Source organism: Malaclemys terrapin, chromosome 13, assembly GCF_027887155.1.
Source record: "Malaclemys terrapin pileata isolate rMalTer1 chromosome 13, rMalTer1.hap1, whole genome shotgun sequence".
In the NCBI taxonomy this organism is placed as follows: domain Eukaryota; kingdom Metazoa; phylum Chordata; order Testudines; family Emydidae; genus Malaclemys; species Malaclemys terrapin.
This window is the reverse complement of record NC_071517.1, coordinates 3,831,138-3,852,635: the sequence shown is the minus strand read 5'-3', so window position 1 is coordinate 3,852,635 and position 21,498 is coordinate 3,831,138. Positions and strand designations below refer to the sequence as shown.

The 21,498-nt window shown below is 52.7% G+C and overlaps 1 protein-coding gene across 3 annotated transcripts in view; it reads right to left on the bottom strand.

Annotated features, from left to right (window-relative positions):
- Nucleotides 1–11,843, bottom strand: part of SLC39A11 (solute carrier family 39 member 11) — a 255,447-nt gene extending 243,604 nt beyond the window's left edge. For 2 of the 3 annotated variants that reach the window (XM_054047612.1, XM_054047615.1), the window contains exons 1-3: nt 11,780–11,843; nt 9,635–9,766; nt 7,911–7,949 (exon numbers count right to left, since the gene is read on the bottom strand). In XM_054047612.1, coding sequence (XP_053903587.1) covers nt 7,911–7,949; nt 9,635–9,742 — 147 coding nt within the window. In that variant the 5' untranslated portion in view covers nt 9,743–9,766; nt 11,780–11,843. Of the gene's footprint in view, nt 1–7,910; nt 7,950–9,634; nt 9,767–10,034; nt 10,159–11,779 lie in introns of all 3 variants that reach the window. The other variant, XM_054047614.1, reaches the window with a different exon arrangement.
- Between the last annotated feature and the right edge of the window lie 9,655 nt (nt 11,844–21,498).

The following is a 21,498-nucleotide window of genomic DNA, read 5'->3' as shown; positions in this document are numbered from 1 at the left end:
GTCTTCAGTACACACAACCCTCCTGAGAGGCAGGGCAGTGCTATTATCCCCAGTTTGCAGGTGAGGAATTGAGACAGACAGACTAAGTAACTTGACCAAGGTCAGACAGGATGTTTGTGGCAGAGCAGGGAATTGAACCCTGGCTTCTCAAGTCCCAGGCTGCCGTTCTCCTTTCAGAGGGGCGTTGATACAATAACCAAATCTTGTACTGAAGCTTCGTTTAAGACGTTCCAGGGCTCATAGGTGCTGAAACAAGGGGTACTCGTTCCACCCCCTGGCTTGAAGCGGTTTCCATCATACACGGGGTTTACAGTTTGGTTCAATGGCTCTCAGCACCCCCACTATACAAGTTGTTCCAGCCCCCCTGCCGGGACCAAAGGTAAAACACAAAATCCCAGCTAGAACGGGCAAGAACACCTCAAGCATGATGTTCCACTCAGAAGACCGTGAGCTGCCCTCTGGGAAGCACAGGCATATGTTTTCAAGAGTGACTCACTAGTGATTTTGGGTGCTCAATTCGAAACATCTTAAAAAGGGGCCTGATTTTCAGGAAGTGCCCAGCACCCTCCTTCGGAAACAGTCCTCTGTAGATGTCCCAAGTCAAGCACCCAAAAATCACGAGCCATTTGCCGCCGTTTAGATCATGTACTTTGTGTTCTTCAAAAGAGCAACGGACTCGGGCTCTACTCCTGCCAGGACTGAAAGTTCCACTGGGCCGAAGCTACATACGGACCAAGACCAGTCTAGAAGCGTTCCTCTGAACCAAAAGACCAGTGACATGAACCAAGAGGACCGGAAATTATTATAGCATTGAAAAGCTGGCAATGCAAGGCCAAAAAGACAAGACAAAGTAATGGACCGTTATCGAGAATTTGAGTTATCTGCACCAAATTTGGATCCTCCGATCCAAATCTTCACTTCAAAACCCAGAGACTGAGGGTGTCTGAAGGCAAAACAGAGAGAAAGAAAGAAAAGCTAACTTCTGCCTCTCTTCCCTCCATCCACTGAACAAAATGCAGTGGAGGCCAAAGCTCAAAGCAATTTTCAGCACTTCACGCATCAGGTTGCTTTAGCACAGAAAAATCAAGGTCAGCATCTAATCTGCATCTCTGTAGAGAGGCGTCCTCTAGCTCTTCCATCCTTATGGACGCAGAAATCTCTTCTCCCAGTCCCTGGTATAGGTCTGTGCGCAGAAGAGGTTTGCACATACACACTGGCTGGGTACTGTAGTGCAATCACCCTATGACGCTCCATCACGTTATTTCCCATGGATTTAACCCCAGGGCATGCCAGGGAGCCAAGATTAGAGCGGAGCTAGCAGAAAACCCAGCAAAGCAGGAGCAACTAGTCTGACTAAAGGAACAAACACTGGCCTGTTGGTAAAGCGATTTCTATCGGGGTTGATTGTGAGCAATAGGGCTGGTCCCGCCGGTTTGTTATTGTAGGGTTGCTTGCTCAATCACAGCCCGCCGCTCATTGCTTTTGAATGTGCAAACATTTTCTGTGGAAGAGGCTTTGTATATAACAAGAAGCAAAACAGACTTCCTCTCTGCCTTGGCTGCAAGAGACACGGACTACATATTCGCCATCAAAGGGAGAAACAAGGGTTTAACAGAAACATACTGAACAATCAAAATAACCCAAGATCGTGGCAGTGTCACAGTAACCGCAACCTGAAGAAACAGCTTTTAAGGAGGGGGAGGGGGGGGGATTAAGAAACAGCACAATTCTCTACGCACGGCTTTTTTTTTTAATCGTCTATTTTCCCATCCTATTTTTTAATAGGAAGGAAACCACTCAAGGACGCTTGCAAATTAATCTCTTTTTGTATTGCTCCTCTAGTCACTTAACGAAGCAGGTCGAGACTGGATAGGAGCAGTGAATAGCCAGTCTTGCTCCAGCTAGTCCGCATACCACAAAGCTTGTGGCATTCTCGATTTGCAATGAAGAATTCACAGCCTGGCTTATTAACAAGCAGCACAGTGGAATTCAGTCCGGCTTCCAGCCAATTCGTTTCTCTCTAGGTTCCACGCAAGCCACCTGGTGCTCAGCTAATACTCATTTCAAAGCCCTTCGCACAGCATGCTGAGTCGCAGGAGATGGCGATTTTCCAAAAGAGGAAGATTAATTATTCTTGCCCAAGCTTGACGCCGACACAAAGAGGGGAGGTCCGCGGGAAGTTTCTAACTGATTCGGAAAGGTTAGAGTGTCGTGTCATTAGGGATTCAAAAGAATGCCCCCGGTAACTCACAGCTGATTTATAACTGCTGGATGCATCTCAGAAGGCAGCTGGTCTCATGCTCACCGCACCCTCAGCACCACTTTGCTCTCATTTTGCAGCGTCTAGGTCCAGGAAGCCACACGAGCAGCTGTTTTTATACAGAAAGGTATAAAGGTAGGACTAGGAGGCAGGAAACAGTCCCATCCCCGGCTCTGCCACAGACTCCCTGTGCGACTGTGAGTATGTAACCCAAGACCTCTGTGACTCAGTTTTCCCATCTGCATAATGGGGAGAACGAATACTTGAGAGGCTTAGTTTATTAATGCATATAAAGCACTTTCAGATCCTCAAACAGAAGGTGCTAGCTGGGGCAGGACATTACTACCCGCCAGCGCCCAAGATCCCAGCTCCATGGACCATGCCACTCTGCCCCCCAACTTCTCCCGAGAGTGGCGAACTCGGAACAGCATCCCGCACCAAACACAGGACCTCCACCCATCCAAAACTAAAGGCAACTCCAGCAGACACTCCAACTCCCATCAGCTATGCTGTCTAGGGAACCGCTCCAGAGCTGCTCAGACCAGTCTCCTGTTCTTCAGGAGCCAGCTGTGTGTGTGTGGGTGTGTGTGGGGGGGGAATCCACACTAAAATGCAAGCGAATCCTATCGCCCAGGGGCGCCGTGCCACAAAACCATCTCAAGCAATAAACAGCTGTACAACACTAGAAGTGTCTGGGAAGCTGGGCTCAGAACAGCCTTGGGAGCAAGTTATTTTGCTCGTTTACCAGACAAATACAGCCATCCGACACAGATTTTGCAGGAACAGGTATACACAGACATTAAGGAATACGTTTCCATCACAGCATTTGGGGCGTTAGCCACACCACTGCCTTTTACAGGAGGGGCTCTCAAACTGGGGGTCGTGAGGTTATTACGTGGGGGTCCCGAGTACATTCCTCCCAGCTAGTAAGTCTGCTGCGAAAAGAGATTAACATACAAATATCACTTTTAAATATAAATGTGTTTTTATTTCCTAAGGGGGAGTCGCACGCCGAGGTTTGCTGTGTGAATGGGGTCGCCAGTACAAAAAGTCTGAGAACCACTGCCCTACAGCCTCCATGGAGTGCCAGCATACACACCGCCCCCATCCTGGGAGAGCTCTACCCATGGACAGGTTACTCTGCAGCTGTCTACACGGTGTTTCGCACCTTCCTCTGAAGCATCTGGGACAGACCTCTCTCAGTATCAGGGTAGCAGCCGACACAGATCCAGAGTGGCAAATGCTACGTTGACCAATAGCAAGCATCCTGCTTGGTTTCTAAAATGGCTATACCCAGTCCAGTCCGAATCTCGAGGTCAGATTCCACCCATCACGGACAAACCCCTCATGGTGATAACCGACTAGCCAGCCCACTAGCAGGAACGCCGCCAGCTTTTCTACCGCCCTAGGCGGCAGAAGGTCCTGCCCCGAAATGCCGCCCTCCACAGAGGCGGCGGAAGGTCCCGCCCTCGAAATACCGCCGCGGTCGCCGCCCCCCAAATTGTAGCACCCTCGGCGACTGCCTAGGTCGCCTAATGGGTTGCGCCGGACCTGCCCACTAGCAAAGACAAAACAGGCAGCACATTCCTTGCGCGTTTCATCTGATCGGAAACGATCTCCGGCGCTGCCGGGAGGCTACCTCATGACCAGTGTACGTTGCCGGTCCTCCCATGAGTCTTTCCATAATTGCCAGAGACGCTGACAAACAGCAGCCACCCAACCATCATCCCGTGGCTGCCAGTTCCATTCTACAGAGCTACGAGATTAGGAGACGGGCCCCAACTTGTGCCTATCCCAGCATTGGGCAGTCTGGCCGACGCGGCTAATGCCAAGCACGTGGACGCAATAGCAAGTCACTGAACCCATGACGCTTTAAATAAACACCACAGCAACATTTGAAGGCAATGCTCAGCAGTCTCACATCAGGAGGCTGCTGGCAGCAACTCTGTTTCTTCAGCATCTATTTAACCACTATGGCTGGTGAATTTGGTACACGTGACAGAAGAAAGAACTGGATGCCGCACCCCTAAGGCAACGGGACCCCCGTTCAGTTCATGCGGTGACAGGAGAACAGGCCTCTCAGCCTAGCTGCAGGTGGGCATTTGCTTAGGTCACGTCTGGTGAGTCTGACAGTTAGCACCGGGAAAGCGTTTAGTCTGGGAACAGAAACATCAAGGCCAAGACAGCTCTGGCGGATCCCCAGGCTAAAGCAGAAGGAACTGCTGCAGGGAAGGGGTTCAGTAACTCGGGCTGAACAGCATCAGCAGAGCTGGGTAGGGCCAGGGCTGGACTGAGGGTAATCCGGAGATCAGGACGGAGACCCACTGTCTGACCTGCCAAGAGCGCAGCACCGGAAGAGCAGAAGGTGCCGGGGCTCAGGGATTGAGACGCATCAGCAGATCCCAAGGAGGACGCGCCCAGCACCTGTGTATGCTACACCTGGGTGCGTCATGTTTTCATAGGAGAAAAACATGACGCATAAGATTCAGCTCAGAGGGCGAGCAGAAAGGCTGGGGGCAGAGTTAGAGAACGGGACACTGCTCTCGAGCGACTACCCCTGCCATCCCCAGAGAGAGGATTGCTGCAATACGAGACCCTTCGAAGAGTATTATTTCTATTACTGAAACCCAAAGGCGCCCCGGTCACGGACCAGGACCCCAGCGTGCTAGGTGCTGTACAAACACTCAACAAAGAGACACTCCCTGTCCCAAGAAGGGAGAAGAAATCTCAGATGCCACCTTTGAAGAACAAAGGCAACGCAACCAATGTTAGCCCAGCCATTCTATCCCACTCAGACGGACAATGACCACAAAAATAACCCTGCGCATCCATCTCCTGCCGCAGCCATTCTTCACATGCAGCCGCGGGGAGCTGGCTGGAGACACACACAGCGCTGGCTCTCCTCCTCGTTCCCAACTGCTAAGACTCATCTGAGGGGCGCTAACATTACATTTGACACTTCCCCATCCAAGTAAATTGCTGCAGTTGCTACAGGGAGGTCCCATTATCGCCCAGGAAAAGCGGGGAGGGGTTCACAGGCTGGGAGATGGGGCAAGAGGTGGCCAATAGGCAATGCAGCCGTTAACAAACCCAGAAGGGTACAAGAGACCAAGCGCGACAGCTGGAGAGGCAGACACACGGAGGAGACAACGCTGCTGTAGCCAACGGCTCATCAGGACGCAGGAATATTGAGAGATGTGAGGATCTCATCTCTGATAAAAGACATTAAGCAGACCAGCCATTCCCCCACCCCCACTACACTTGCATAAAAATGCTTTCAGGGGGTTAATGTCCTGCTGCCGCGGCTCTCAGACTTCTGCAGAGTTGGCCACATTTTAAGACGGGAGGGAAATCCGGCAGCCGGCTCCACTGCTGCAGCTGCCACCAAGAGGCTGTGGGACTGCCGAAACTAGCAACCTAGAGCAGCAATAGCAGGAAAGCACCTCGTGGATTTCCAGCCGCGCTCAGCGTGATTTACCAGCGGGAAATGCGGGGTCTGGCTGGCCGCAGACCACCAGCAAGCACAGTTTGGAAACCTCAGTCCAACAGAGCAGCACAGCTCAGCGCAGGCAAGCAGCAAATTAAACCCAACCCTGCCCTGTATGGCACTTTGGCAATTCAGGCCCACTAATGCCATCCGGAAGCCTGGACAATTTGGAACTGGTTTTCTTTCTTTGTGCAGCACGCTCCACCGAGAGGGCCGGGCCAGCAACCGGAGCTTCCTCGGGTAGTTTTAGCTGTTAGCAATGTGATTAACTGCTGCCGAAAAAACAAAACAGCCAGAAATCCACTGCTGACAGGTGAATGGGCTTCCAGTTTGCCTCGAGCACAGATGGGCATTTGCTGTGCTCCAGGAGTTGCTGACACATACAGGATACACAACCAACCAGGATCTGTATGTTTTGCAGAGTCATTTAGCGATCATTCAGCCACACAGGCCTGATTAGAACAGTGATACAGAGGCGTGGTTGAAAGGGACATGCCAGGAAGGTCTGAATTAAGCCAAAACTCTAGCTACCTGCCACCCTATTACGCCACTGGCCAGGAACACGGACCCCAAAGCATGCTGGGAGACAACTACACAAGACATGGTGCCCGGTGCTGGGTGGCCACAGAGCCAGACTTGAAAAAGTAACACTTTCACCCCCACAATGCACTGCAACCGAACATCTTGACCTCCTTTCCTGCACCAGACGTCAGGGCCAGGAGCCAAAGTGTTCCTCCGGGGCTTCTCCCCATCGCCACATGTACCTTGCAAGCTGGGCAAAGGAAGTGGGAAATGGCCAGCAGTTTCCTCTAAGCACCAAGAGCCAGAGACATTTCTACATTGGTGGCTCAGCTGCTCACGTACATTCCAGCTCCTAGAAGACAAGCCAGTGATTTCCCAATTCAGAATACAAGATACCAAGCTCACCCGAATCCTCCGGAGGTTTTCCACCAGCCCGCCCTGATGCAGTTGAAGCCAGCTCTTCAACACGTCCCCTGAATGACCGTGTGCCTTGCAGGAACACACAGTCTCATAATAAGCATTCTGTTTACATGAGGCTGTTGATTTAGGCCTGAATCATGTAAAGGCTCAACTCCCCCCTGCTCCCCCATGAGGACTTCAAGCACTTGAGCTCACTGGGATACTCAGACGCCAAGTTAGGCAGGTGTGCCAGTCTCCGCAGGATGCGGGTTCTTTCGCTCCTCCTAGCCACAGAAAGAAGCTGCGAGGGGCACAATTCAGAAAATCAAGACAAGCAGCACTGAATGTGAAGGCCACACCCACCACAGTGAAAAATCCTGCTTTGGGCCAGACAGACACCTGCATCTGCCCACGCTGCACTACCTCCAACCTCCCCTAGGAGGCACTGACCTGGGACAGGACTTTAACCGTGCTGTACCACGGTATTTCTCAAACGGGTCCACACACCCCACTCCAGGGAGTCCGCCAGCCCCGCTGATCAACTCCCCGCCCCTCCTTCTCAGTGCCTCCTGCATGCCAGTGAACACCTGTTCCCCAGTGTGCAGGAGGCACTGGGAGGGAGGGGGAGGAGTTGGTCTGGGGCCACCGGCCCTGCTGATATGATTCCGCCCCCTCCCCTGAGCGTGTCCCGTCCCCGCTTCTCCCCCTCCCTCCCAGTGCCTCCTGCACGCCGCTGAACAGCTGATCCCCGGTGTGCAGGAGGTGCTGGGAGGGAGGGGGAGGAGTTGATCAGCGGGGCCAGCAGACCCCCTGGAGTACCCTCGGTTCCCCAGCATGCAGGAGGCACTGGGAGGGAGGGAGAGGGGTGGGGACACGGCACACTTGGGGGAGGGGGCAGAAAGAGGTGGGGAAGAGGAGGGGCAAAGGTGGAACGGGGGAAGAAGAGGTGGGGTAGGGGCAAGGCCTTTGGGGAAGGGGTGAGGGCGGGGCCTGTGGCTGAGCAGGGAGTTTGGGGGTCCGCAAATTTTTTTAAATCAAAATGGGGGTCCTCGGGTTGCTAAAGCTTGGAACCACTGCTTTACCAGATTCCTCCCCTGCCTCCCGTAGCCCTAATTAGAACTCGACACACACACAAAACGTCCATGTGATGACACAGCCAGATGAGGCCTGGGGGTGGCTTAGGAGAGTACGTGCAGCAGAGGATGAGCAGAATTAGGATGTCCCAGTGGGCGCTGTACTTACCCCAGCAGCAAAGCCCAGGCTTCCATCTAGGATCCGCCTCTGAAAATTAAAACAGAGCATTTAATTTACCAACTGCTTACGGCATGAGAGCGGCGCTGAGGGGAGTTCGCAGCTCTGGCCCTGACTCTAAGATCCTTATATGCTCCCCCATTACTGCAGTATTTGAGTGCCTCCCAATCTTTAATGTACACGGGAAGTAGTGCAACTATCCCCACTTTACAGATGGGGAACTTAGGCACAGACACACTAAGTGATTTTCCCAGTGTCACAGGGTCTCTGGTAGAACAGGGAACTTGGGTCCCTTGAACCCCAGGCTGGCACCCTAACCACTAGGCCATCCTTCCTTTCAAGCACGTGCCTAACTTCTCAGGGTTAATTTTAAGCACATGCTTAAGTCCCATTTTGACTTCAATGAGTCTTTAGCACCTTCCTAGGTAGTGTGCTGCTATATGAAGGGGGACCGCAGAACGGGCTTCAAGTTCAGGTTGGGCTTTGCCTCTGTCAGGTGAGCGGCTTGTCTGCAGTTCTTCAGTTCTCTCTCAAGTTTGGTTTGTATCCAACAAATACTGAAACCCGAGTATCAGTCAGCTGACTGTCCAGCCTGTCAATGATTCAGTACATCCTGGTGCCTCGCTCACTCACGGTGATTCACCCGTCCTCAAGGGGAAAAACTGAATATACTACCGCTAAGGGACTCTCCCTTCAAAGCCAGGCTCCTGAATAGGGCATCCGAGAAGAGCTTAAATAAGAAATCGGTTGGGAAAGCGGGATGGCCTCCGAAGGAAACATTGACACAGGCCTGCAGCTTTTCAGAAGGCGGCTTCGGAGACAAAGGCCCACAGCAGAGCCTCAACTAGTTCAACCCCAGAACCGACCCAAGTTCCGAATAAAGTCGCCGGACAGCTCCGGCGTAAAGGCAGCAGAGAAGAATCCACTCCAGCTGCAGATCTCAGCCGCCCGCTCACCCCTTGCTCCCAAAAGCTTGAGAAAGCGGCCTGCCCTTGCAGGACGCTGCGATGGTGAACAGATCCGGGCTATTCCAGAGTTGAGGCTCCCTCACCGAACACAGCTCGGATCGGAGGGCCAAGCGGGTTCTTTCCTTCTCATGTGCCACCGCCAGCAATGTAGGCCACTCAGTTACACCCAGCAACAAAAGGTTGCCAAGCCGCTGGAACTTGGTCAACAATATCACTGCTGATGCACGAGTCGGAACAGAATCTAGCTCCCTCTCCCACCGCTGCACTGGCTCCAGAGGGCCAGCAGGAGTACGAGCCACTTTTTGTCATTAAAACCTGCTCTCCTGCCTGTGCATACAGAGGGAGGGAGACCTGTTGAGGAAGAAGCTGTCTTTCCACATCCCATTTCCTGAGAAGAACCACATTTGATGGCTTTACAGTTGGCTGTAAAGATGGCTAACACCAATCTTCCTCCTTCCCCTTCCTCCATCCTTCCTCCCCCGCCCCACAGAGGAAAATAAATGCAAACGGTATTTGCTTGTGTGGCAAAAATGCCTAGGTATGCACCTGAGAGCTGGATTTACAAGGGAGCAGGGGTTGGAGAGAGACTCCCTCCAACATTATAATGTGCAAATTAAGACTTCCCTCTTCCCATCCAGAAGTCAGAGCCATACAGGCAGAATCAGGGCCTAATTATTTTGTACTGATCACACCGAAATCTGGTCTGGAAGGAGGAATGTGTTTTCAGAACCGAACGGCAACACCCACCTGGCCACTGGAAAATACAAAGACTAGCGCAGAGCCGGCAGCTGTCAGCCCCCAGGTAAATAAAGTCCCGAGCAGCGCCTGGACCACCGGACTGCAGTTTTGGATCATGCTGAACACACGGGTTTTACTGGCCTAGAAGAGATTTGGTGCATTAGGCGAGAGACAGCGGCAACATAAAACTCAGGCATTACAGAGGACAAGACATCCCCTCCCTGTTATTAACAGCAGCATCTGAGGGCCTGGTTCTCAGAAGGGCTAAGTCCCTGTTGCTCTCTACAGAGCTGTAAGTCCTCAGCATTACTGAGGAAACAAGCCCTTCTATTACGAATGACAGCTGTAGTTTACATCAACTACCCAGGAGGCTTGCCTGCATTTCACACTGCACCAACAATGAACCTACCCTGGTCCGTTTCACTTTTGTGTATGGCCAGTTTCTGGTTCAGGCAGGCTGGCAGAATGCCAGCATTTTGGGGGGGTTGAAATCCTGCCATTGGCAGACTCGAGCCCATGCAGCTCCTCACAGACTAGGATGGTGATCCAATCCAAGAGCAGGATCAAGGCCCACAAAGGTTGGTCAACATGTGGAGTGATGGAAAAAGAAAAACCCACCGTTACATTCCTAGCAGTGTTGATATTTTAGAACGTTTCCATAATCAAGTGAAAGTACCATTTCAGTCCAACCTCCACAAGCATGTTTCCTACGGCTACCTTTGGTCTTCCCACTTCCCTTTCTAGCACTTTTTCCGTTCACCCCTCAAAAATGAGAAGCGAGATGCAATTAAGTCTGCACACCCTCCTCATCCTGAGGGAAAGGATGCGTTCGCTCTTTTCCATTACACTTAGACTGCACCAGAGAAGTGTCTACTTAGACCTCTCCAAAGCACGCACACCACTTTCCACCTACTTTTGCCTAAGCCAGTTTTACCCCACTTTAGCATTTTGAATATTACTGCATTCACAGCACTATTTTCATTGCACGAATAATTTGCGGACGCTTGAGTTGTGCAGGAAAAGGAGAGCTAAGCCAGCAATAGATAGGGTACTTGGATACTTCTGAAATAATATTATTCAGGAGCAACCAATCATGTAAGGAAAGAAACACAGATGTTTTATTATTTCATCTGAGGAATGCCTAGATAATGTGAAGTAGTTATATCACACACCCCCAAGGAGACATTTACTGAGATATTTCTCTCTGCCAACCATGACTTAAAAAAAAAAAAAAGTACAAGTATTAGCACATCTCTGCACTATCTCTTTAGAGATCTGTGCAGATTCTTTCTACCTACTGAACTTAAAGTTAAAGGTTAACAAAAATGCCAGCCTCCACTGCTCCAACTTTCACTCCCTACTTCACCACACAAGCTCAACGCAGAACCCAGCTCTACAATCCACCCTAAAGATTTCAAATTACTCTCGTGGTCCAAACCGACCCACATGCGAATGCATGGCTCACAGCTTCAGACACGGTCTTTTAAAGGACCCGTTTCTTTTTAAAAGTCTTGCTGCAAAACCAAAACAGAGCAGGGCCCTGTTAAACTGAAGTCTTATAATTTCATTCACTCACACACACAAGACAATCTCACTCTTAAGCAAAAGTTCACTAAGTGCACCCCACGAGGGTGGCTTATAACAGTCCAGGACTTGCTACTCCAAGAGTTTCACACCCCCTGGGACCACGAGCACCTCACACATCATTAATAAGCCGCTCCTATTGCACGTCCAGCTCTCCTACAAACCCCACCAGGGGCACTGGAGAAAACACTGACCCAGCCTGCACGCCCAGACAGCCTCACACAACCAGGACGTGAATGAATGAGCTACCTTGGAACATTGCAACCTGCTCCTAGGCATTCACAGCCAGGGTGGCTTGGCCCTGGGCGTTACTACTTTTTGCACACTCAGGAGGGCCCCTGTATACACCCACCAGCTAGGGCCTAGCAAGTTCAAACCCTGCCAGCCCTGCTGCCCCCCAGCGTGAAGGGCTTTTCTCCCTAAAACACCCCACTTAGAGCCCCTGGGTTACTTGGCTGGCTGGATATTTGTGGTTCCTAAACAGCTCGTGCAGGTCCAGGGGGGCATGTTTACTCTGGTCTGCAGCAGGCCCTTGAACTCCCCCTGGAAACGTGAAAAACCCCAACTCACTGCATGCACTGCAGGGACCCCCAGCCACTGCCACCAGCTCCAGCGCCTGCAGCCACTTCCGGCTCCCTCCTGCCCACGTGTCTCTCAGCCACCCCGGCGGGGCCCGCCCACTTCTTCTGCCGCGACAAATCAGGAGGGAGGCTCGAGTCTATGGTTCGCCTCGCGCGGGGCTGGGAAAGCGAAGCGGGCGGGCGCTTCTCGAGGAGACTGCTTTGCCGAGTCATGCGTTTTGCTCCTGGCAAAGCCGGGCTGGATCGCTTCCCTCGGCTGCTGTAGCAGTGCAACCTCTGAACGAGGTTCAAGGAAGGAAAGGGGCCGTGCAAGGGAACACGCAGGACCAAGCTTATGGCAAGGATCAGTGTGCAAACTCCTCCGTTGGCATTGTGCTGTCTGATCCTGTGCAGGGAGGTAGATTCAATAAGGGACAAAGGGCAGCCTCGGTTGGCCTGATTCAGGCTCCCAGTAAGGGACGGGTGATCAGCCTGGTTACAACCCCACGGGTCTGAATCCGAAGCAAGCAGCGCCCTAGGCCAGTCGTTATTTTATTTGCTATGTTGACAGAGCTGCCACGTTCGGCACAGCTCCACCTGTGACCTGCTGTGCAAATCACCCTACTTTATGTGCACATAACCATAAACCTCAAGAGTATGGCCAATACACTCACCAGGGGTAGCTGCAGATGTAGAGGTGATGGGGAAGGTGAGTGGGTGGGTGCCCAGGTATCTGGGAGTGTTTGGGTGGTGCATAAAAGTGCAGGGATCAGTCCACAAATATGGAGCATTTACCAGGCTCCAGGCCATAGATGGGAGTGTTGGAAAAATCCACTCTACTGGCTAGGAAATGATCTATCAGCTAGAAGCAGGAAACAGAAAGAAAATATTTTTTTTTCCCTTTCCCGTTGCTCCCAGTTAAAAGTAAATAGCTACTGCTGGTTAACGGAGTGGTGTTGATTTTTCCTGTACTTTTGCAATACTGATCTTTCTTTTTTTCTTTCTTTCCCTGTGAGAGTTTCGTAAATAATAATAAATATGTATTTCCATTACTTGCATCTGAAGAAGTGAGGTTCTTACCCACGAAAGCTTATGCTCCCAAAACTTCTGTTAGTCTCAAAGGTGCCACAGGACCCTCTGTTGTATTTCCCGTGGCCCTCACAATGTAGGTGCTGGGCAGACATAAAAGGAGACCAGCTCCCTGCCCCAAAAAGTTTACAGGGATTATATTTATGTTCAATATGTTTCCCTACCCACAGTGAATTATTAGCATAAGACACCGCTCCCCCGGGGCAGATCTTCCAGGGCTCAACACCCAGCAGCTCCCACTGTGATTCTCCTGTTCAGATTTGCGAAAGAGACCCCAATGTGCTGAGCTCTTTTGAACGCCTGGCACCATCAGACCTCCCTGGGCAAACACCACAAAGGGCTGCTCTCCAATCCGACTGTATTCAGGATACCCGGTCCCAGTTCCAATGGACGGCTTGTTTGTTTTTAAATAACCCACACCTGAATTCAAGACAGGGGAGGAATTCAAGACGGGCACCACAGAGTCTGTTCGGTGTTGGAAAGGAAACTGTCAGACAAAGAAGAATTCAGATGTTGTGTCCATGAATGGAGGAGACCCAAGGAATGAAGCAAACAACTGGGAAAGTGTGAAGGAAGCAAATGAGCAGCGATGTCAGGGAAATGAGAATGGTTGTTAAAATTAATGGGGGGAACATTATCTCTCTCCTGCTCCTTCCGTCTCTCTCCTCATCTTTTCCTCTTTACTCCTTGCTTCCTTTCGCTCTTCTTTCCTTTCAGCTCAGGTATTCTCCTCTCGCGTGTCTTCTGCCTCGTGTCTAAAGCTAACACACACATACAAGTATGTCAGAACAGCGTTAAGCAAGAGAGCCTTGCCATCATCGTTTATTCTGGGTACAAAATCCTACGTCCCTGCCCATCTTGGCTAATAGTCATTAATGAGCCTGTCTTCCAACGTGGCCCTAAACGCTGCGCCGCCCTGACCGGCAGACTGGCCAAGCAGCCCTCCGTGGGAGAGGGCCTTGCCCTGCGATGGAGCAAAAGGGCATTTGAGTGGCACTGTGGAGTCCCAACCCCGGCCGCAAGAGCCATTTCTCGCTGCTCTATTAACTGATGAAGCTGTTAATTAGCCCACAGCAGTGGTGTGCCTGCCAGCCGTGTTCCCCAGGCACTCCACCTTCAGCCCAGGGTTCAAACCAGGCTGGGGGGAGCTCAGAGAGGTGACACCTGCTGGCCCCACTGGGAAGAGCCGAGCTCCGCTTTTCCTAGCGGGAAGTACGCAGACCTAGCACTGCTGGGGGTGAGCGGGCGAATCCTGCCGCCTCTCCAAATGCCTGGCGCCTCAGAGCGGAGCACACGGCACTCCTCAAAGTGTTGCTGGCCGACAGGCAGGCGGGGGGGTTCCACTCACTTTACACGACAGCCCGTTGGATGGCTGTAGAGACAGATCTGAGAGCCTCTCAAAGACAGACGCGTCAAAGGGCTCCCCCCGGGGCAGTAACCTCATGCACTGGGGTGACCCTGTTAGCATCCTCTGGCTTCAGGCCCACACCCCATCCCCATCAGACTGGAGACCTGTCCAGGAGCTCCCTTCCGGGGGACAGGCAGGCAAATAATACATAGCCCAGAGCCTAATGGCAAAGCAGCCGTCTGCATCAATCTTTCTTCTGACAGGTCTTCCAATCTCCAATGCAGGCGCTTGCATTGGGGTGCGCAGAGCTCCCCAGGGCACAAACTCCATTAGCTCGTTGGGGCTGGGTTTGTACAGCGCCTCGCACAATGGGGGCCTGGTCCAGGCGAGCGGCTCCCAGGTGTTACTGTAACAGAGATCATATGAATGCCCCATTTTATTTATTGTGTGTGACTCCTTTGTGGTAGAAACAGGTGCCGCGAGCACACGCACACACGCATGCACTGCTGGCTATGGGTTTTCGTGAGACAGGAACTCATCCCCAATCCATTTCATTTCTCAGGCCCTTGCTGCACCCCCATCACAAGCCAATGCGACACCACGTCACACAAGGGCCACCAAAGCAGGCAAGACCTCTTCTGTCTTCACCCACATTGCACCCTGGTTGTACCCCAGTCCTGGCTTGGCTTTCCTTCCCCGTAGCAGCAGGCTAGAGCTGGGATTCCCTAGATAAACTCTACACCTGCAGTTTTCAAGACGGAGACTTTCTGATGCTAGTAACCCAGATCAGCAAGGGTGGATGGGTGGGCGGAGGAGAAAATGGGCCTCCTTGTACAGAACCAGTTCTGCTCCTGATTGACATCGGTGCCAATCAGGAGTGACGCAGACCAAAGCGATTTGAAGGCTCCATGATTTATCATTTAATCAATTTTCCCCCTATGATTGCCTGCATCCTTCATTAGCTCTTCTAATGAGCCAGATGTGAGCGAGGTACCAGCTGAGAGAGGAGATGGCTGCCGAGATAACAAGGCCTGACCTCCCTACTCCCTCAGTGCCTGCCTGGGGCCCAGTTCTTCCTCACAGATCCATCACAGAGACAGGCACTGACGCCATGCCTGGGGGGGCACGGCAGAGTTCAGCGCTCAGGTCAGCAATGCTGCAACAGACATGGAGGAGTCGGAGTCAAACCTTCGTGCTGCCTCTGGGCTTGTCGTGGGCTCCAGATGTGAGGCGCCTAAGCCAGAATGGGATCTCCCTGACCCAGGGTGGGGGTAAAGCCAGAGTAACTTGATTACAATGGACTCACTCCAGCATTATACCAGTAACTGAGAGGAGACGCTAGCCCATTAACTACAATGGAGTCATGTCGGATTTACGGCAATAACTATGTGATGCATCCGGCCCCTTAAATAAAATGGAGTCACTCCGGATTGACACCAGTGAAAACAAGACCAGAATCCGTCCCTTCGTGCTACTGGGATTTTCTGACTGTACAAAAGTCCTTGGGGTATTTTTTCTCCCCCAACCTTTTTGAACATCTATAAGATGCAAAGGCAACTTCCTAGCGTCTGCTCCACTCACCCACCCCTATGTCACCCGCCTGCCTCCCTTCACCCACTCCAGATGGCCAACGCTAGGCACTTGTTGCCAGTGTGAATGCAGATGCGGGGGACACATGCAGCTACTGCAGCCAGGTGCTCCGCCCCAGAACTCTTTTAAACCTTTAGTTGTTGGCTTCCTAGAAAGGGCAAATCAGCCATCTAACAGTCACTAATGAGGGTGCCAGCCGCTCTCTGCCCTCCAAATGCCCCCTCCCCTCGGGGCAGCCCTCTCCCTCTGACTCCTGGTGCCCTCAGAGGGGGAGATGACATCATACGCAAGCCTGCCAGGCAATTCACAGCAGCAATCAGTTACACCCCCTGGCCCGCTGTAAAACAGGGCAGTTTTGTAACTGAGGCATGCGACTGGAAGTCAGCAGACAAGGGTTCTCTTCCCGGTTCTGACACTTACTCTTGTGGAACCATAGGTAAGTCACTTGCACCTCACCCTCCAAAGAGACTCACCTACTGCTCCAGGGTGCGTGGTGCTTTGAGATCCTCAGATGGAAGGGGCTAGAGACATGCAAGGCTGTGGGTGGAGTTTACTGACAGTCAGCTGGCACAAACCCCTGTGCCACTCGTCCACTGGTGCTTGTTGGGGCCTCACACTGCTCTCTGCGTTCTCCCTTCCCTGTTAACTGGTGGCAAACGAGCAATCAGGCATGCGGGTTTCGGCACTGTCCGGCTGCCAGCCCGCAAAGCAGGAGCGGGTCAGCCCCCCTTGCAGGGGTGGTAACCACGCACGGACAATAAGTGAACAGCATGCTCTGAGCACAGAGGGATCGCCTGTTACTTTGCACTGTTGTCAGCAAAAGGCCTGGGACAATGACCCTTTGTGGTGGCAGCTCAGCTGGTGAGAAGGGCCTGCAAAGCAGCGGTAGAGGCTCTTGGCTGCCGGCAGCTGCCCTGAAAAACGCAGCTCTCCCCTTGGCACAGCTGGCATGGCCGGGGTGGGCCTAAGCCCTGGCTCTTTTGCAGGGGTACAATGGCCCATCGGGAACACCAGGACTGCTCTAACCCGAGCCAGCCCCAGGCGGGTAGAAGCGGTGCATGATTCAGCCAGGATCCGTACCAGCGTCGGGATGAATCTGGACGCGACTCCGGCGCTCTAGAGAGCAGGGAGCAGACAGGCCATGCAAGCCTGGGGACCTGGGAGCTGGAGAGAGACACAGAGAGCAAAGCAGCATGTCCCGTCTCGTCCGAGCTGAACAGAGGGGCGAGCAATGGGTTTGAGAGGGGAATGAGACCAGAGGCGAGAAGACATTTCAGGGGCTGGTTGTTAAAGGTTTGATAGAGCCATTGCTCTATAATTATGACTCATGCCTAATTCGTGCGGCATCTTTCATGCCAGCCCCATCCCGAAGCGCCTGGCAGAGATCAATAATCTAATTACAGAGTCAAAAGAGAGCAGAGGGAGAAATTGAGAGGCATGAGCAAGAGAGGAAAGAGATGTCCGCCGGCGAGCTCAGCCAGGAGAAGGCTCTCACCCCACCAGCGGGGATGCAGAAGAGACAAGGGAGCAGGAGGGGAGAGTCCTTTTGAACTCTGGGTTTTTTTGCCATGTGCTGTTTAATGGATAAAATAAACACACCCGCTGGCAGGGAGCGCTCAGCATGGCACGTCCTGGTGCCCCGCTGATTCCAGCCGTGCATTTGGCCTGGGGAGAGCAGCGGCCAAAGGGTCAGCAAGTGATGCCCCCCAGAGCAGCAAGGGGCAAGAGACCCCCCATGATCTGCTTCCTCCACCAGTGCTGGGGGGGGAGACCGTGCAAAGGCCTCTCGTAGGGAGGCTGAGATGGGTCCTGTGACCTTCTGGGAAGACCCTGATCTTTCCCCTTCCCCCTCCCCTCCCCGACACCAGTCAATAGCTACCAACATTCCAGCTGCCATTCCAGCCCTCACTGGGGAGCTCATGCATTAGTACCAGGAGCCTGTGATTATAGCCTGTGCCTCCTGCTCTCCTGGGCCAGAAAGGTAGGACACAGCCCCTGCTAGAAACACCCTCACTCCACCCCCTCCACCCCCCCGCTGGAGGGGCAACCCCACTGGGGAAGTACAGCCGAGTCAGCGAGATCTCCCCCGCAGCCTCAGTTTTGCCCGAGTACCACATGCACAGGACCAGGCCCTCGGGGAGGAGACAGGCACCTTTTCCCAGGCTCACCTAGGCCTGAGTGACCATCTCTGAGCCTTGTTTCTATTCCCTGAAGATCAAGGCAGAACGTGGTTATTATGCAGCAGTCGCTGATGTGCTAAAACAAGAAACCCGGCCAGTCCAGCTGCACGTGCCGGGTGTGTGAGTTCAGCACAGGCAAAGAGCCGCATGGGGGCGAGGGGGCTGGCGGGGAAGAGCGCTCTCACATGGCTGGCTGGTGAGCAGAAGTTGCTGATTTCAGGCAGAGGCTGCAGACGCATGACCGCTTAGACGCTTTCTGGGGCTCCTTCAGAACAGCTGTGCAGTCCAGGTGGCGAGGGGGGTAAGCAGGTATCAACAGCCCAGTGCTCCAGAGCGCAGTCAGGGACCCCCAGCCCCTGGGAACCTAACTCACCCAGAGCCGCTTTGCCTTCATCTGCACAGAACACTGTGCGGCCTGGGCTCCCTGGGATGCGTGGAAACAGCCACGCAGGGAAACAGGGCAGTGTTAGAGGGAGACGTAGATGGATGCAGACACAGTGCCGCCCCTGCAAGCACAGAGGAGAGGACAGAGGCTGGGGGTTGGTTTCACCGCACCGGGAGCATCCATTTAACCCAATCAGTCCAGAAACCAACCCAGCTCAGTGCAGGCCCTGCTGGGGACATGCTCCCTTGGCCCTTTTTGTTGTGCCAGTTCCTTAACGACTTAAGCAAACTTGGGTAAGTTCCCGGTGTAGACCAACCCTTAAACCTGGACCGCTTAGCTGTCCGGAGAGCACCCTGATCGTGGCTGGGAGCCAAAGGTGCTGTTGCAATACAAATAAGGCATGAAGTTTCCCCACAAGCCTTTCACTTCCAAAGCCTCGAGAGAAACAACAGAATGCTTGAGGGGCAATGACACAGCTGGGGGTGGGGAGCCCAGGACAGGGGGCCAGTGGGTTGGGATTGAGGACCACTGGAAGAAGTGTAGCTAGGAGGGGGAGACCCCAAGACTAGAAAGGCCGGGTGTGCTGGGGATCAGGGGGATCAGCAGAGAGATGGGGGGAGCAGCTCGTCCCCCTGTCTCTGGGCTGTGCCTGGCTCTAACCAGCAAGCCACAAAAAAACAACAAAACCCAGTCCCTGATCCTGATTGTGAGGGGAGGATTAAAATTGAAACCCACACTTCCTGTAGCCGGGCTACACCGAGCCTTTAACTGTACTCTGATTGAAATTAACACACCTCTCCCTTTCTCCTGGCATGGAAAACAGCGACAGGCCACGTGTTCGTTTATTACATTTCAGGGCAAAGGGGCTGGATGTTTAGCTCTTTCACTCCACTTTTATTTGGCTTGGACTTTATGTCCAAACAAAGGGCCAGATTCTGGCCTCAAGGGCATTGATGTAAATCCAGAGTAACCCTACAGCGATGGATCAACATGGCCGCTCCAGACAAGTCACTGAGATCAGAATCCGGCCCTAAAAGAAGATATTTCTCATTTAAGTGGTCACGCTTTTTTAATGTTACAGGCTCAATAATAAATTGATTCTGCGTGTCTGGGGTGCTGCGGTAAGGATCCAGGCCTGTCTATTAGGCTCAGAAGCAAATGCAAAGTTTTTCCTTTCCCAGTCGGTGACGTAATTGACTAGCTGGAGCCACTGTGGCAAACACAATTATTTTCCAAATGGAAGTAAAGCAGGGGAACGCTGTTAAAGGTAGCTCTCGTTGGCAGCGGAAGCCAAAGCCGGTCTGTGTCTGAGCTATAGACGGAGAGGAGGCGGATGTGCAGACAGCAACTCGGGTATAGGAGGCAGAGAGGGCAGCGCACTGCTAGGCATTCATGAGAGATGAAATGACACAGTCATCATTATCGGCAGCGACCTTATCAATGCTATAATGCTGCTGGAATGAGAGGGCCAGCTGAGTGCCCCTGTTGGGCAACTGGGGGCATTGCGGGGGGGCTCCCATATTCCTCTGAAACACTCTAATCAGACGGGGAGAGCGCAGAACAAGCTGGGAGAACGAGGTGTCTAGAACACCTTATTCACAGCCCTGCTTCATTCCTCCCCTGTATGCTGCCGGCCCCTGGCTTTCGCCTGTCTGTGCTAGAAAACTACACCCATTTGGCTAAAATTGATCTAGTTAAACCGGTCCAAACCTCTAATGCAGGCACACTTAAACCGGTTTAACTCTCCCCTAGATGGGTGCAGCAAGATAGCTTCCAACACGGGCTAAGTCAATAGGAGCGAAGGTTAAGGCAGAGCAAGTGTGGCTGCATTAGAGATTTGCACCAGTTTAACTCACATATGAGTGCATGTTACTAGTCTGGACCAGGCCTCAGGTCCCTTCCTCGGTCTAGTCAGTTTGATCTCACACACACACACACACACACACACACACACACACACACACACACACACATACACTCTCAAGATGTCTCCATTAACACACACAATATACCCCAGCTCTGATACAGGAGACCATCCCCTCAGTCCTGGTTCCCTGGCCTCTTCCAGCAGCCCTGGCCTCTGGAGAGACCCCACCAGGCCTGTGACAGGGACCTCCAAAAATGTCAGAGGCGAGCCCACACAGAGCAGAGATCAGATCCCAAAACACTGGAAACACATTCGGTTTTGGTGAGAAAAGTGGCGCGTCAGCAGTGAAAAAACAAACCACCCAAGCCCCCGCTCCGATTGCAGATACAAGCGCTCTCTCCCACAGGGGGAGTTAGATTGTGGTGCATTTAAATAGCCATGACGCACTCATTCCAAAGACAGAGCTGCCGCTCACTAGCATGGTGCTAAATCATTGCTAGAATTGCTTTATTCCACCAGGAGGATTATTGTGTGAATTACGGTAGCGCCTAGAGGCCCCGACCAAGATCAAGGGCCATTGCGCTCCATGCAGTATATAAGTATGGTATGAAACAGTTCCTGCCCCAAAAAGATTCAATCTAAATGGACAAGACAGACCAAGGGAGGCTTATTAGCTCCCTTTTACTGGGAAACCGAGGCATGAACAAAACTAAGGGCCAGCTTCTCTGATGGCATAAATCAGGATCACGTCATTGACATCAAAGTCACTTGCTCAGATTTCTATGGCAAGCCAGATCTCCGGTGCCCTGAGCCAGGGCCTTAGCTGCCTCTCAGACGGGCCCATGGGAACCAGAACGGCTGGTCCCCTTGGCTCCTGGCTCGTTCTCTGTGTTGAAGCTATGGGACTGCGTAGGGCAGGTGATAAGGCTACGTCTGCGGCGCGTGGCGCCAGCCATGCCGTGAGGGACGCAATGAAGGCCTGATGACTTGGCTTGCTCCTCTTACGCCCATCGTTTGGCACAAGCTCTCTTTTACCCATTGTTCCGGCGTGCAGGCTCCAGCCTTCCCACCCCGGTGAGGCCATCGGGGAATCCCCCAGACCAGGGGATTCCAGTGGGGAAAAAGGGGAAGCTTTAAATGACCATGGATCAATTCCTCCAGCATAAACAAGCCTCAGAGCGATGACCCGGTTTCTGCTGTCAATAATTAACAACGCAGAGAGCAGCCGGAGCTGCAGGGGGGACCACCAGACTATCTAGTCACAGGACAG